Raw genomic sequence first — 16,002 nt, 5'->3', positions numbered from 1 at the left:
CAGAAGGAGAATAATGAATGAGAAAAAAAGTATAAAATGGAAAGGAGAATAAAAAGAACCTGATGAACAGTCAGACATGGAGATGAGAAATTTGGAAGTGTCCAGGAAGACTCCCATTTAGATTTTGGTTACTAAGTACGGAATTTAGGAATAAATCATGATAAGGAATTTAGGAATCTATAAGGAAGTTAAGCACATTCATCCCCAAAAGCCATAATAAAATAATGGAATTTGAGTAAGATTTTTAAAAAAATAAATAAATAAACAATGGAAAGAGAAGAAATGGAGGGAGGTTAAGACATAAAGAATAGGGGCGCCTGGGTGGCTCAGTGGGTTAAAGCCTCTGCTTTTGGCTCAGGTCATGATCCCAGGGTCCTGGGATTGAGCCCAACATCAGGCTCTCTGCTCAGCAGGGAGCCTGCTTCCTCCTCTCTCTCTGCCTGCCCCTCTGCCTACTTGTGATTTTTGTCTGTCAAATAAGTAAATAAAATCTTTTTTTAAAAAGACAATAAAGAATAATAGGAGATTGAAACTAAAAAGTGGAGCATCAAGATATTACAAATAATAACTAGTAAGAGGGAAATAGAAGTATGGAGGGAAATACAATTTGCCTTGTTCAACATCTGCTTTAGTTTTTAATTCTTGAAAGCCTTCAGTGAAGGGTTACAACATTATAGGCTTGATTTTGACAGACCACCAGCATGAAGGTAACTCTACGCTGCCACCAAGAGTGACTTATGAGACATACTGGGTATTACTGCATCTAAAGTACTACTCAAAGTAATTTTTTGAAGTACATCTGGCAGCTGGGACTATCCTACTCAAGCTTACCTGAAATTCTATCCCAAATGCCATTTTATTTACCTTTATGCAGTTTCAGGTTCCCTTGTAGTTTAAATGGTGAGTCTTTTCAGCCTCTCAATAGCACAGGCCTCTCTGTCATATAGCATTTATTGCTGCCAGGTAATAATTCCTGGTGTGCCATGAGCTGGTAATCAACCCAGGAAAAGTGTGGTTAATGTGCATTGCTTTACCAGCTCAGGCTGTCTAACAGTGGCTTTGCTGTTCAAAGTTGTTCAAATGAACAACTCAGAGAAAGCCTGAACAGCTCCAGAAATCTCATCAGACCCCTAGAACAAAACAGCTCCTGGATTTGAGATTTAAAGTGGCATCTGATGTGTTAAAACCAGTGAAGCCTCTGCCTTCAGTTCAGGTCATGATCTCACAGTCCTGGGATTAAGCCCCACATTGGGTTGTCTGCTCAGTGGGGAACATGCTTCTCCCTCTCTCTCTGCCTGCCACTCTGCCTACTTGTTATCTCTTTTTCTGTCAAATACATAAAATCTTTAAAAAAAAAAAAAACAGTGAAAGAGACAATGAAGTTCATTTGAAGTCTTTGATTTCAAGGAGGTGAGAAGAGTTGTTTTTTCCTTTGCCATTTTCAAAAGCTCATAATGAACCTTTCCACTCAGGTTCACATTCCTGGCTGTCTGGTTTACAGGGAACCCTGGGATTTGTGTTGGGATCATACCACTGAGAGGATGAATGTGGGTGGCATCCAGGGAATCAGAATGGGTAAAGGGAAACTGAGAAAACAAAGAAAGAGGAATGGCTTAGTCCATGGTGAAATGAAAACTGGAATCAAGTTTTAAAGTTGACATCATCTTGCTTTGACAATGAAAAGTTGGTGGACTAGTCTGCAATGAATAATGTCAACTTCCCAAGTGAAACTTGTTAGTTTATCTTTTTCCGGTCTGCCTATCTAATGTATCAAGGGCTCAAGTACAGTTTTTTTAGGAAAAATCCTGAGTTCACACCCCTCACCCCCAACTCCTGCTCCACAAATTCACATGCACAGCCTCTGCCATCTCATCTCTCACTAGGCTCCGCATCTCCCTGGATGGTTTGACAGAGGCATAGCTGGTTGCACTTTTGTAATCCAAAAGATAGACCCTACAGTGCTTAAGTGGTAACTCTCTGCTTACTGTGTTCTTCCTCCGAATCTCAGGAAGAGTTTACAGCCTTACAGGGTGTGCATTCTCCATAGAAAGATGCTGAGTGGTCCAACCTGGTCATGAGAGGCTATGTCCCTATGTGCCCCAGGTCACTCCAATGATAGCTAGGCTTTGTAGCGTTTTATGAAATAGAGGCAAGAGCACTACATCTCAGGAGTTGCTCTTGTACTCCTTGGACCAAGCGAACCCTTCACAGTCACAATGAATCTAAATCCCATTTAAAAAACATGAGAAAAGTCAACAAAGTATCATTCATCTTTAATTCTAAATCACCATCCTGGGGTGCCTGGGTGGCCCAGTAGGTTAAGCCTCTGCTTTCGGCTCAGGTCACGATTCCACGTTCCCGGGATCAAGCCCTGAGTCAGGCTCTCTGCTCATCAGGGAGCCTGCTTCCCCTTCTCTCTCTGCCTGCCTTTCTGCCTACTTGTGATCTCTCTGTCAAATAAATAAATAAAATATTTAAAAAAAAATCACCATCCTAAATTTATAAGCCTCTGTTCAGTGCGAATATTTTAAAATCATGTGTTTTAGGTCAGAGATTTGAAAGATTAATGTAAAGCACCTGGGGAAAAAACACATTGGCACATCAATGATAAGTAGATTCATGTGTTGCCTGTGAAACAGGTTGTCTCATTTTATCATTCAACTCTACCAAAATCCAGATTACCAGTGAGACCCACTCTAGCATACCTGGCAGGTTACTTCAGATTCTAATAATGGGTCTATTTCACATTGTGGGGCCTAGGGGTTGGCTTTCAGCCCTTGGTATACTCCCAAGTGTCCTTGAGAAGAATTAAGGAATACTCCATAAATTGTTCTCCCTACTAGAAATATCTGGCCTTGGATAAAGTGATATTTTATTTTCAGGGAGAGGTGAGATGTAAAAAAGAAGAGACTAGTTAGGTCCACAGAATATTTCCCAGAGACCTCATGCTAGGACCTCTTAATCTTCCCATAGCCTCACAAGAGAAAAGGTAGAATGAGTGTCTTATCTTTCTCTTCCAGGACAATACTTAGCTGGTACATGATGATGGCAGAAGAGAAAAATCAAGCTCCTTCATCTTAAAATCCTTGACCCTGCTGACTTAGATTCCACTACTTAAAAAGCAGTATATAAGTGTATCTGTATGAAGAAAATGATAGTGAAGACCAAACCTTCCAAATAGATTAATTAAAAAGTAATTATATTGCAAAAATATTCTACCTAAAGGATTCCTTTTTTTCTTTTTTTTTTTTTAAGATTTTATTTCTTTATTTGACAGAGATCACAAGTAGTCAGAGAGGCGGGCCAGGGGTGGGGGGCAGGGGGAAGCAGGCTCCCTGCTGAGCAGAGAGCCCAATGCTATGCGGGGCTCAATCCCAGGACCCTGGGATCATGATCAGAGCCAAAGGCAGAGGCTTTAACCCACTGAGCCACCCAGGCATCCCTAAAGGATTCCTTTTAATAGGTCTCCTAGTATAATAGTTTATTTACAGATTATGTTTTCCTTAGGTATACAGAAGCTTTTGGTTATTAAATATTTTAGAGATTATCTAGAAATCGATGCCTACTGAAGATCATTCAGAAACCAAAACAGAACATTTATTATTATTTTGATTTCAACACATTATTTTTAATGTGATCGTTACTGTGGTTTAATTATGCAGAGCTTTTCCAGAATGGTTTTTATCATAAATAGTAAGCTGTACTATGTATTAATTCAAGGGTGAGAAGATTATTTTTTTAAGTTATTTAAATTCCAGTTAGTTAACATAAAGTGTAATATTAATTTCAGGTATAGAATTGAGTGATTTGTCACTTACATTGTTTCTTTTTTTTTTTTTTTAAGATTTTATTTATTTGACAGAGAGAGAGCCAGCGAGAGCAGGAACACAAGCAGAGGGAGTGGGAGAGGGAGAAGCAGGCTTTCCACTGAGCAGGGAGCCTGATGTCAGACTTGATCCCAGGACCCTGGGATTGTGACCTGAGCCAAAGGCAGACGCTTAACAACTGAGCCACTCAGTCTCCCCACATTATTTCATATTTTTAATGGCTTTGAGAATGAAGCAGGCTAGTAAGTTTTACAATTAAGCCTTCTTGACTATCTCAGCAGAATGTCAATGAGCCAATTCAAGAGCTCAACAAGTCGATCCTCTCTAGGTAAGCTACAAAGTGGCAGATGGGCTGAATGGCCCAGTATAATTTAAAACTTTTCCGAATATAGTTAAGATTACATTCAGCTTTCTGTAATAGTGGGCATTTAAAACTTCTTGGTGTGTCTCAAATCACCTTTCACTTATGTCATTTTACACAATTGAAGGAGGAGGATAAAGCTGAAGAAAAGTGTTTAGGCTATTTCAAATACCTGTTAAAAACCCTACTCATTCTCTAGTCACCTGACTGACTTAGTCAGTGGAACATGCAGCTCTTAATCTTGGGGTTATGAGTTTGAGCCCCCTACCGGGTGTAGGTTGTTTTTTTGTTTGTTTGTTTGTTTGTTTTTTAAATTCCCCTTTTTTAAGGTGGCAAAGCAAATTTTCTGGTGATGATCCCACCCAGGGTTGACTCACGACGTTTGGTAATGATCCCACCCAGGGTTGACTCACGACGTTTGGTATCTGCCAAGAATACAGAAGTCTTAACAGGCAGAATGCTGCCAAAACTGAGGGGTTCAAGCCCCAGCTCTTAGACTGACTAGCTCTGTGACCAGCCTAGTTTTCCTAATGTTTGTGAGTTTCAGTTTTACCATCTATGTAAATCTGATGTCTTATATACATCAAAGGATTAGATATATAAGTATGTAAAATCGCCAGGCAATTCCTGGCACATAGGAGGCACTTAATAAGTTATTTTTAATGTGATCGTTACTGTATCAAACTCTTATGACATTAAAAGGCAGAGAATAAAAGACCAGTCATGGTTGACCTTTTCTGGTAAATAGATTTCCATAGAAATAGATTGATTCTCCCTGTCTGGGCATCTCTAGAAGGCAAAACCAAGAAGTAGGAATGGGGTCTTCCTCAGGGATCTTCCTTTGTGCATCAAAGCTGCATGTCCTCAGGCAGCCCCAGGGTCTCCATTTTAATGTCTCATCAAAGCCTATTGTCCCCATCTTGGCATTCCCAACCCTGGCTCCTCCTCCATCTCTCTCCACCCTATACCATTATGATTTACCTGCTCTCTGTTTGATATATTTTGTTAATTTGCTCATGCATGCTAATGTGTAACCCTCCGTGAGAGCCTAGGTACATTGTGTTAGGGATCCCAGAGACATTATATACAATAATTGATCTCAGAGGCAGATGTGTTAGTGGTAATAACGAGAGCTAAGGGACTGAGTGATTCCTCTGTGCCAGGTGCCAGGGGAGAGGGTTGAGGGGCGGGGGCAATGCTCTTTGTAAGCACTATGTCATGTGTGCCTCACTTTACCACATCCTATGAGGAGGTCTTGTCACAGGTCTCTACTTCACAGATGAAGAAACTGAGGCTCAAAGAGGTAAAGGAACTTGGCCCAGGACAATCAAATAAGGGGAGGAAGTAGCTCCAGAATTCACCCCCAGGACTCACTCCAGATCTGCCACCCCTTACCACTGTGTTATGGTGCTGGGGCAGGTTGCATGAGTTCTTCAGGAGTGCCTGCCTCTCTAAACTTGATCCCGCTCCCAAGACCCAAATGACTTCCTGCTTTCAGTCAAGCTGGCTGGAATCAACTTAGTCGACAACAAACTTGAGAGGGGTATTGAAAAGTTCAGAGAGGGACAACCTGGCAGCTGGCTTCCAGCCTACCCCGAGGCTAGACACTGCTTGTGGCCAAAGGACTGTGCTCTGGGCCTCTGCATGATGAGTAGAGTCCTCTCATTTCCAGCATGAAGTCGAATCTCAAGCTATGGATATTTGTAATGGCCTGGATGGGTGGATGGTGGGGTCATTGGAGGGAGGAACAACTTATGAATTTTTTATTCATTAGTTATTATCTGTCATGGAATTGGATTCCCAGGTCTAAATCTAGAAGAAAAATCTATGCATTTGTTTGTATTTTGCTCAACTCAGTATTTTCCTAGACTAGCAGCAACTCTTCCAAAAATGGAGTAATGAATCTCCCAATAAAACTAAACCCCAGAAAATACTGACTTATGTCAATAGGACAGCCTTTTCTCAGTAGTAATCTAAATAATGCGCCAGCAGTAGTCTATTACTGTCATCAGGTGGTACGACATAATAACTAATAGTGGTAGCAACGATTGTAATTCAATGTCGTGTATTTATCAAGTGCTGACAAACTGTATATGCACTGCTCCAGGTGGCATCATAAGATAGACGTGTTATGTGTGGAAGTAAGAGCTGTCATCATCCCTGTTTACAGAGAGGGAAACTCCGGCACAGAGAGGCTGTTTGTTCAGAGGCATAAAGTCAGTAAATGAGAAAACTAGGATTAAACCAGGGCAGCCTGGCTTCTCATTTTATTTCCTTGTACTATTAAAGCAACCAGTCCTCCTCTCTCTGTTGTTTCTCAACTAAACGATCTTTATGTTTTGGCTAAAATTTATTTTGTACTTGACGCGATCCCATCAAGCCCCACTGCCAACTCGGAGGGGTGGGCTCTGCTGGCAGCCTGCCCCATTAGGATGGTGATTTTTTTTTTAATATTTTATTTATTTATTTGACAGAGAGATCACAAGTAGGCAGAAAGGCAGGCAGAGAGAGAAGGGGAAGCAGGCTCCCTGATGAGCAGAGAGCCTGACTCAGGGCTTGATCCCGGGAACGTGGAATCGTGACCTGAGCCGAAAGCAGAGGCTTAACCTACTGGGCCACCCAGGCACCCCAGGATGGTGATTTAGAATTAAAGATGAATGATACTTTGTTGACTTTTCTCATGTTTTAAAAAAAAAAAAGATTTTATTTATTTATTTGAGAGAGAAAGCACAGAGGGAAAGTGTGAAGGAGAAGCAGACACCCTGCTGAGCAGAAAGCCTGGTGCAGGACTCGATCCCAGGCCCCTGGGATCAAGGCAGATGCTTCACCCGCTGAACCACCCAGGAGCCCTTCTCATCATTTTAATAACTGCTTTATCTTGACAATATATTCCTCTTGGTAACATGGATAAAACTTCCCCCCACCAACATGAAAATATTCTTAGTCTAAACCTGTTTGGGTTACTTTTTACTGGTCATGACAGAGAGGAAAAGGAAGAAAAAAAATGCCAAGTGACCTTCAAATTAAAATATGTGGAGATCTTTTTGCCTCAAATTCATACTTGATTCATAAAATATCTTCTGATTTCTTTTTTAGTACAACATTTAAAGAAAGTTTTCTTGTCTCTCTGGCCTTCTTTCAGCCAAAGCTTAGGTTTACTGAGAATCCTAATGTGGAAAGTTTCTATTCAAATTTCTAACTTTTTCTCTCTTTGTAAGTCAAATTGTGAGTAAAGAAGTTCAATGGTGACAGCGTTTATATTCACAGAAGATTGAGGGCTCCCGTATAAAACTTAAGTCTTTCACTGAAAGAGCCTGGAATGTGAGATCAATAAAATTGTTACCTTACTTCTCAATAATAATGGAAAACTTTCCCATTCCTTCACATATAATTCCTCAAGTTTCTCATAGATGCCTTCTGTACCATGTATATGATCTCTTAGAACTTCAGTGCATTTCTGAAGCCAGGGGAAAAAAACTTACAAATAACCCAGCAAGCAGCAAAGACAAAACTGTCCCGTTACATTGAACTTCACCCAGGGTTCTGCCTGATTCTAATTACCTTCAGCAGTTTACCCAGGATGCCTCAGTTAACCACCTGGAAAAATGAGGGTGGAACTTTGATTCTGGGAGGCATATGGAAATTTAATTACTAGGTTTACAAAGTATTTTAAAATCCCCAGATAAAAGTGACCAGAGGACTAGAGAAGAACATCATTATTAGAAGTAGCGGGGTTATGTGGTGGTGAGAGGGGTGCTGAGGATCAAAGACTGGTGTGCCTGTCTCTACACTGGCCCCTTCGCCCCATCTTCTGCAAGCAGCTTCAAGGGGAGATGGAGAAAGAATCATTTATTCACCTTCTGGCTGCAAGAACTGCAGACCTCAACTGTGGCAACTCTAGCACTGAGGAGAAAATACACATAGGAAAAAAGAAGGCCATGTCTCACTTCCAAATTAAAAAAAGACATTTCTACATGTTTCCATAACCCACAGACTGCTGCCATTTGAGGCCAACCCCTCAAAGTTTTCCTCTTTGTCTAGTGTAGTGGCTGAATCTAGGCCACTGTCAGCAATCCTTTTCATTCACCCAGGCCCATCCCCACGCCTCACAGATGCAGAGATTCTCTTGAGACATGTGTACTTTGGTATCAAACAATGCAACTCATGTTTGATTTTGGATAACCTTGCACTGCCGAATAAAATAACCCTTGAGAAAGAAGCAATAAAAGCGCTGTAAGAAAAATGACTCATGTTTCCAAGCTGTCTAAAGTGATCACTTATCCCAACAAATGGTAATTCTTTCAAGACACAGTGGGCATGCACCATAGTTATAAAAGTCTGGGAGAAAAGCCTTGCAATCATTTTTTTTTTTTAATTGTGTTAAAATATATCAAAAGAATGTTTCTGGTAGGCTGTACCAGACAGGGTATGCTTAAAAACAAAAACAAAAACCACATGGATGTGGAAGCCAAGGTGGACTGGTGCAAGGGGGACCTTACCAAACACACAGTCCCATTGGCTTGTTTATGCACTTGTTTATGTGCCTCTAATTGTTTTCCATTTTCTGCCCCCATTCGATAGAGTGCAAAGATGTGAACAAAGTGGCTTATTGCCCACTGGTGCTGAAGTTCAAGTTCTGTAGTCGAGCATACTTCAGACAGATGTGTTGTAAGACCTGCCAAGGACACTGACCCACCGAAAGCCAGAGAGAGCGTCTTGTCATTTCATCGTGGAAATGCGTCCATCAAAGAGAGTCACCCAGAGGAAGAGGATTAATGTCCTTGCAAATGCATTACCCTGTGGAAAACGTAACCACTGGTCAGCCCTAGCTGACAGGATTTCAATATTATTTTAACTTCTGTGAAGTGGGATTTATTGATCCAAAGTGCTGGACACGGTATTAAGGAGGGAATGCCAGATCAGAGAGATCCAAACAACACAGGGAGACTTGCTTACTATGGAACGTCTGTGTTCTTTCGAGTAAATCCAATAGCCTGTTTACCTCCTTGGACCATTAAGATAATTTTTATTATGGACTTAGCAATGACACTGAATCCATTTGTATTTAAAACTGTTTAAAATGTAGCTGTTATGACTTGGTCAACTATGGAAGTAAAAGAAGATTCAGAAATCTTAAGTCATAGCTTAAAAATATTTACTATACTTTTATCTCACTACAACAGCACCACAACTGAAATTCTAAAATGGGCTTTTAACTGTAATTTAAGGAGCAATTATAAATCAAAAGTAATGAAATTTCATATGATTTTTCTTCATTCCACTTAATTTCCTTAGGAATAACCCCCCTGTTCTGAACACTGCTGTGAGCCATATATAAACTATATTAAACCGAACAACAGTGAAGGAATTAGCTGAAGGCAGTGCATCAGTTACTGCAGCTGTGCGAGTCTATAAATCCTGTGCTAAAAGACTGTGGCCAACTTGCCATTGTGCAAGTGAAGCTGAGATTTCCATTAAAACTTTAAGAGAAAAACATTTCGATTTCATGCAGAAGCCAGACCAGGGGTATGGTAGAGACCGAAGAAATAGGCCCTTTGCTGCCATCACACAGGATGCCTCAGTTCTTCTTTGGTTCACCCCAACTCAGTTGTGTTGACATCCTCACCGGCCACAGAACAGCTTCTGCCCCGTGGGACTGTTGCACGCGTGTTGAGCTTACTGAAATGATGCCGTGCAAAAGATAGACTGGCTCAGTAACAACCAGGCAGACCCTTTTGCTGACAATTGTGATGGGTTCCAGATGTCCCTTCTTTGATATGGCAGAAGGGCATTTATTTATATGAAAGCAAGTGTGTGTGTGTGCGGGCGCTTTTGAGTGTGTGGGTTAGATGAGTGTGCTTGCACATAAATGTGCTATTTTTGTGAGTTTTAAAGTAGGCAAGGGATAACAACCAAAGAAGAAAAACTCATGAAGCCTAAAGATCATAAAGCATAATTTTAATAGTCACTCAACCAACTATTTTGTATTTTTTATGGATACTCTGAATGGCAATCAAATGTGAAACCAAGTTTCTTGGGCAAGTCAAATTCTAGAATCAAATCCAGAATCCTAAATTAAATCAGCTAGCTCATATTTTTCCTATCCACAAGTAATTTTGTGTCATGGCCATCAAAAGCTTCAACGGTGGGATCAAAAGAAAAGGGAAAAAAAGAGGGTACTTATTTGTATTTTGTACTTGAACACTTGTAGCTTGCAGCAGGTTCTTGATGAATGTGCTTTGTATCCTACAGGTGTGTACACCGTGCTACACCAACACCTCAAACTCCAACCAAATGGCTACTTTGTAAAGATACTACTTGCAGTAAAGAGTATGTTTGACTTAAACCCGTCACTGTGTGTGCTCAAACTACATGTCAGGTGTATAAGCTACGCCGTGACCTAAGGTAGAGGTTAGTTTTTTTTTGTTTTTGTTTTTGTTTTTGTTTTTGTTTTTCCCAGAAAGGAAAAGAGACTCACAGACTTCAAAAACCAACCTAAACTTCAGGTTTGCTATGGACAGTCAGCACGGGCTGTTCCGCACACTCAGTCGTGGTCATCCCTATTTTCTCGCCTGCTTTCTCTCTCAACACCACAGCTCATGTCCCTGAGCTTGCCAGAGAAAGCTACTGACGATACACAACAATTGCCAGGGCCCCTCTGTATACTGCCCTGAAAAGACGAGCCAAAGCACCATCTATTCAGTGAAGGGGAGGCAGCCCATGAGCAGCGTGGCCCCAGCACTGAATTCCCTCCATCCCTTGCAAAGAGCAGTTAACTTGGTGCTAATATGCCCTGGTGAAGTAAATAAAAGATGAGTACTTTTTGTGGCATTTTAGGCATAGGTTTCCTGTCAGGATCTGTTTTTCCCCAACATAAATATCAGCTCATGTTTGTATTCCAAAAAGATTTCTTACATTACTGACTTAAGTCTATTCTACACCGCACCTGGAAACTAACGTTGTGAGGACCGTTGCCCTGGGCTCCGTTGACTAACGGTAGAAGAGGGGACAGCTAGTTTTCCCCCAGGAGTGTGCACCAGCCTCAAGGCCAGGAGCAGAGGGCTTCCAGGCGCAGCATCAGATGACTCTGCTAGAAGGAACCAAGCACAGCATGTAACAGGACTAAACCTGAGTGGGGAAACAAATCATATTCTACAGCACATCACAATACCGCTGCTAACTGTGCAGTCAACCACATGACTACGTGATATGCTCTCTTCCTAAATAATAGCAATAGGATTGTCAGTGGAGGCTGAGCCACCATGTCAGGCCCTCCAAAGTACTGTGCTATGTGGACTACTTAGGGAGGCCCAAGGAAACTGGTACCCCATGACTGAGAGCAGTATCTGCCACTGGCAAAATGTCCTGCCGAAAAAGGAAAGGTAAATATACCCAACTGATTAAAGCCCTTAAGATAAATATGAATCCCCAAACAGTCCATTTCATTAGGAATTTTTTGGAGTGAATGTCACATAGGTATCCTTAATAATACAGAATGAAATTACCTTTGTATTATTGTGATTAGTTGTTGCTTATTATTTTATACTCAGTATTAATGTGGTACACTGTTACTTTTTTTTTTTGCTTTTGTAAATTATATTCTAATTTATTGCCATGTTTCCTAACACTTGTCCTACATTCATTCTCCTGCTTGTAATGAAAATGAGAAAATCATTGTAACACTTGATGGAGTGAAATTCCACACCAGGCACAGATTTTTTTTTTTTGACATAGATAATTTAGTAAAAATAAAAATTCAGCTTGTAAGAATGATTCAGATGAAAGTTGTCTATTCCCTGAAAAGCTGGTGTTAAACTTGCAGTAGGAGGAATCTATCCTTTGGAATACCACACTACACTACCCAAATTATCCAGGTAGTATCCAGGATTGAGAGAATTTGTTGTATCCTTATTACCCTCCTCAGAGATTGCATTTATTTTTATTTCAGGACTATTAAATATAAGGGCTTTGGGTATTTCTGGTGGATCTCTATCCCCAGAGGCCACTAGTCAGCTATTCTAACCCTAGAAAGGAAGACCTGATTGACCCATGACTCTTTTGCCTCCCTCTTTCTTTTGCTTTCCATGTAAATTCTTTAGCATAGAAGAGGTTGCAAGACATTTCATTGTGGAAAAGGTGCTGGACAAAAGTATTGACACTTGTAGAAGGATCTTTCTACTTAAATTCTATAGGGAGCATAGGAACATGAGGGGCATATTTTTCCATCTCCAGACATTTCCTCTCAGGCTAAACTAATGGTTCAGCCACTGCTGAGCTGGGGTATACTGTCACACGCAAAGATAACTCAGCAATTTTTAAAACTCGGCAACTAAAATGAAGGTAACCCTCCTGCATGCTTAGCTATTTGAGTATGTTCATAATGACAATTTCATCAATTACATAAGAAGATGTGGAACGCCCAGGCAGGTTGTGCTTCAGTCTGCTTACCTCCGTATCCACACATTCAACTTGATAGACTAGAAGAAATCAGGTGCGATGATTAAATAGTCTTGGAGAGTATTTCTTCAGGGTCATTCTAGGAGTCAAAAGGGGCTGGAGTATTATGAAGGCTCAGTGAATGAGAAGACTGTGGGACCAGCTGTATCATCTTCCCACTGGATTTGCAAAGGGTAGTTCTGCTAGAGGTTGGGAAGGGGGAAATAATGAGAAATAAGGTTTGCCTTAGCTTAGATTCCTCAGATGTGAGTCTGTTTGTTTACAGTTGTTTTTAAGCTTCCAGTTAACTGTTTTCTCCCTTTGAAATATCTAAAGGGTTCTTTCCTACTTAGGGCCCTGATCCAAGGACAATCCACCCTTGTGGAGATCTCTGCCACTCTCCTAAGAGCACTAGGATCATCCTTGAGCGTTTATGCTCCAAAAGGCCAGGTGACATTTTTTTTTTTTTCAGGTGAATTAGGAAGAAAGTTGGGTATTGATCTTTGTAACAAAAACGTGTGAATTGGTGTGACTAGGATAATATTCATTACTTTTAAAAGAAAGAGGGAAAATGTAATTCAGGGAGGAAAAACAAAGTCACAGTCCAGGAGGCCTGGAAAATTCTAAATAGGTGGTTGCAAGAAAGAGAAAAGATTAGTACCTGAATGAAAAAGTGACAGATAAGCTGTGTTTGGAATTCTGTCACATTCATATCATCAGAATGTGTGGAATAAACTAACATGTTTTCAAAAAGAACAGCTGTTCACAATGGCTTTGTACCTCAGACTTGAAAACTCCAAACTGTAACTTGAAAGGAAAATGGTCTTGCACCTTTTTCTCAGAGGGTTATTTCTAGCATTTTTTATTCCTCATTTCATCCACAGATAGTATCTGAGGCCTGAAATCAAACTGTAGTTTGAGGGCTGGCTTCACTCTGTGGGGAACCAAGGTTATGTTTGTATTGTCTCTTGGTTGATGATTTCTATTAGCCCACTGAAGGTCTTGAGCTGCATAGATGATGAAAGACAATTTCCAGGGCAGTATCTATCTATACTGGAATAACACTGTGCAGTCACACAAGGGTAATAGTACCTGATGTCCAGAGTTCAGGTATTAGGGAGCCTGAATATTCCCATTCACCTCAGGACACAGAACATGGTGCCTGACAGGTCAAGATTTCATTGCTCTAGTCTTTAAGTTTTGTGAAATTCAATCCAGAGATCTCTTCTTGGACCTTGGCTTGGATACATTACCTTAGAGATGTTTCACATCAGAGGGGCAAGTTATCCCACCAGCTACAGGCCTCCCAGAAGTCAGACTACCTTCTTCAGGTCAAAGGCTCCACAGTAGAGGTTTCTCCTAGCTCAAGGCCAGTGCAATTCTTGGAAAGGCCTGATCTGTGCCCCCAACAAGGGCTTTTGTGCATAGCAGGCTACTTTATGGGCTCGGGCAATAATTGTGAGATGAGTCCTTTGAAATCCTAAGCAAAGATATCAGCAGGAAGTTCTAGCCCAGAGCCAGTCCAGACCAGGTGTGGCCTCTTTGTGTCTAGAGAGTGGCATCAACCATGGTCATTCATTTATATTACCAATATTTGCTGAGTACCTGTTGTACACATGTTCTATGCTAGGCACTTAACATATGTCCTTTCACTGGATGGGTTACAACAAAACTATGAGGACAATACTGTTAATCCCTAGTTACAAATTCCAAAACTGAGGCTTAGAGAGGTTGAGTAAGTTGTCAAGGGTCACAGAACCAGTGAGGCCAGTGTTACGTCTTTGGCACATGGCCTGGTCTACATCTGGGACTGGGAAATTTGGAAGGACGCTCCTCTACCGGAGAGAAAGTGACTCACCAAACCAAAGGAAATGGGTTCTTTTTCCTGGGAAGCAGTGGGCCTGAGGCCTTGGGTGGGACTTCAGGGGTCAGGAAAGGGTGAACTTAGGGCTCCTGTCTCTGTAGGTGGTGATGTTCCCTATGAAAGTTCCTAGGTCTGGTGATAAAATTATACATGGGGACCCAAAGTGGTTTCTAAGCATGTAGTTAGAGTTCATGGGAAGAGGAGGAAAATGATGGTCAGAGATATTCAAGGGTGGATGGTGTCTGCAATGGCAGTTAGCGGCCAAATAAAAGAGAACGCTCTCACCTCCCCTGAAATGTCCTGTTTTGAATCACAGAGCATGTTCCTGTCTGACAGCCCCCCACACCATTTCCAGACATGCCAGATGGCCTCACTGACCTATTTCAACACAACTGGAGCAGAATGATTCCTGTGTTGGCTTCGGGTAAGTTTCAAGAAAGGTGGGTTTCTCTGTTTCAGTCAGAGTTAGACCATCAGGTGGCTGCCAGCAAACAAATTCCTTGACCTTCTGCGGTGGGTCTACAGAGTGGAACCAGGTGTTCTTTCAGCCCATGCCAGAATGTACTGGCCGCCCAACTGGCCACCTGCCTCCACCCCACCGACTGGGCTTTGGCTGGCCTTCTACCAAACAGCTGTGCTGGGAGCCACAGGTGGCCGCCCACGCTTGTGCCCAGGCCAGCAGCTGCACTGGCCTGAATCAGCCTGGTGAGATGGACCTCATGTGCCTCTGCCCCTCTGCCCCAACTCCTGAGGAGAAGGAAAACTAAAGTTTCAGTACACTAAGAAATGTTTGTGTGGTCGAAAGACAATCACAACACTTACTGTTCTCTTCCCCATCAACAATTTGGGTATTTTGTTTTTAATGATTCAAATGAATCTGATGTAAATGATTAGACATTAAGTTCCTGTTTTAGAGGGGGTATAGTTTTGTAAATATAAAAATCACCTCGGGGCGCCTGGGTGGCTCAGTGGGTTAAGCCGCTGCCTTCGGCTCAGGTCATGATTTCAGGGTTCTGGGAACGAGCCCCATGTCGGGCTCTCTGCTCAGCAGGGAGCCTGCTTCCCTCTCTCTCTCTCTCTCTCTCTCTCTGCCTGCCTCTCTGCCTACTTGTGATCTCTGTCAAATAAATAAATAAAATATTAAAAAAAAAATCACCTGGTACTGTGTATCTAAATACAAAAACCAAGGAGGACAACTCAACTTCAAAAAAATGTATCTGGGAAATTGTCCTAGGTATCTAGATAATAACTATATAAAAGAATATTATCTGACTTACTGAAAAACACCTACAAAAGTGGCTAAAATATGAGTTTGAATTAAAGTGGGTAGCGAAACTAGAAGATATTTCAGCCAACCTAATTGCAATAAGAAATAATATGATTCATTGTTTAAAACTTGAGAACAAAAAAAAAAAAAAAGCAAAGTTGAGAAATTAAATCTTTTGAGATTAAAAAGAGAAAGTATATATTGAACTTTTAAAACAAGATAATAACTTAGAGCCACATTTAGTTTT

General features: G+C 41.3%; 1 protein-coding gene across 3 annotated transcripts in view; it reads left to right on the top strand.

Moving 5' to 3' along the window:
- The window catches only part of ADAMTS6 (ADAM metallopeptidase with thrombospondin type 1 motif 6), a 303,174-nt gene extending 291,213 nt beyond the window's left edge, over positions 1 to 11,961 (top strand). For all 3 annotated transcript variants that reach the window (XM_059175095.1, XM_059175096.1, XM_059175093.1), the window contains one exon: positions 8,770 to 11,961. In XM_059175095.1, the coding sequence (XP_059031078.1) occupies positions 8,770 to 8,879 (110 nt within the window). In that variant the 3' untranslated portion in view covers positions 8,880 to 11,961. The remainder of the gene's footprint in view (positions 1 to 8,769) is intronic.
- The last annotated feature ends 4,041 nt before the right edge of the window (positions 11,962 to 16,002 follow it).

This window comes from Mustela lutreola, chromosome 5 (genome assembly GCF_030435805.1).
Source record: "Mustela lutreola isolate mMusLut2 chromosome 5, mMusLut2.pri, whole genome shotgun sequence".
Taxonomy (NCBI): Eukaryota; Metazoa; Chordata; class Mammalia; order Carnivora; family Mustelidae; genus Mustela; species Mustela lutreola.
The sequence above is the reverse complement of the archived record's forward strand: the minus strand, read 5'-3'. Positions and strand labels throughout refer to the sequence as shown.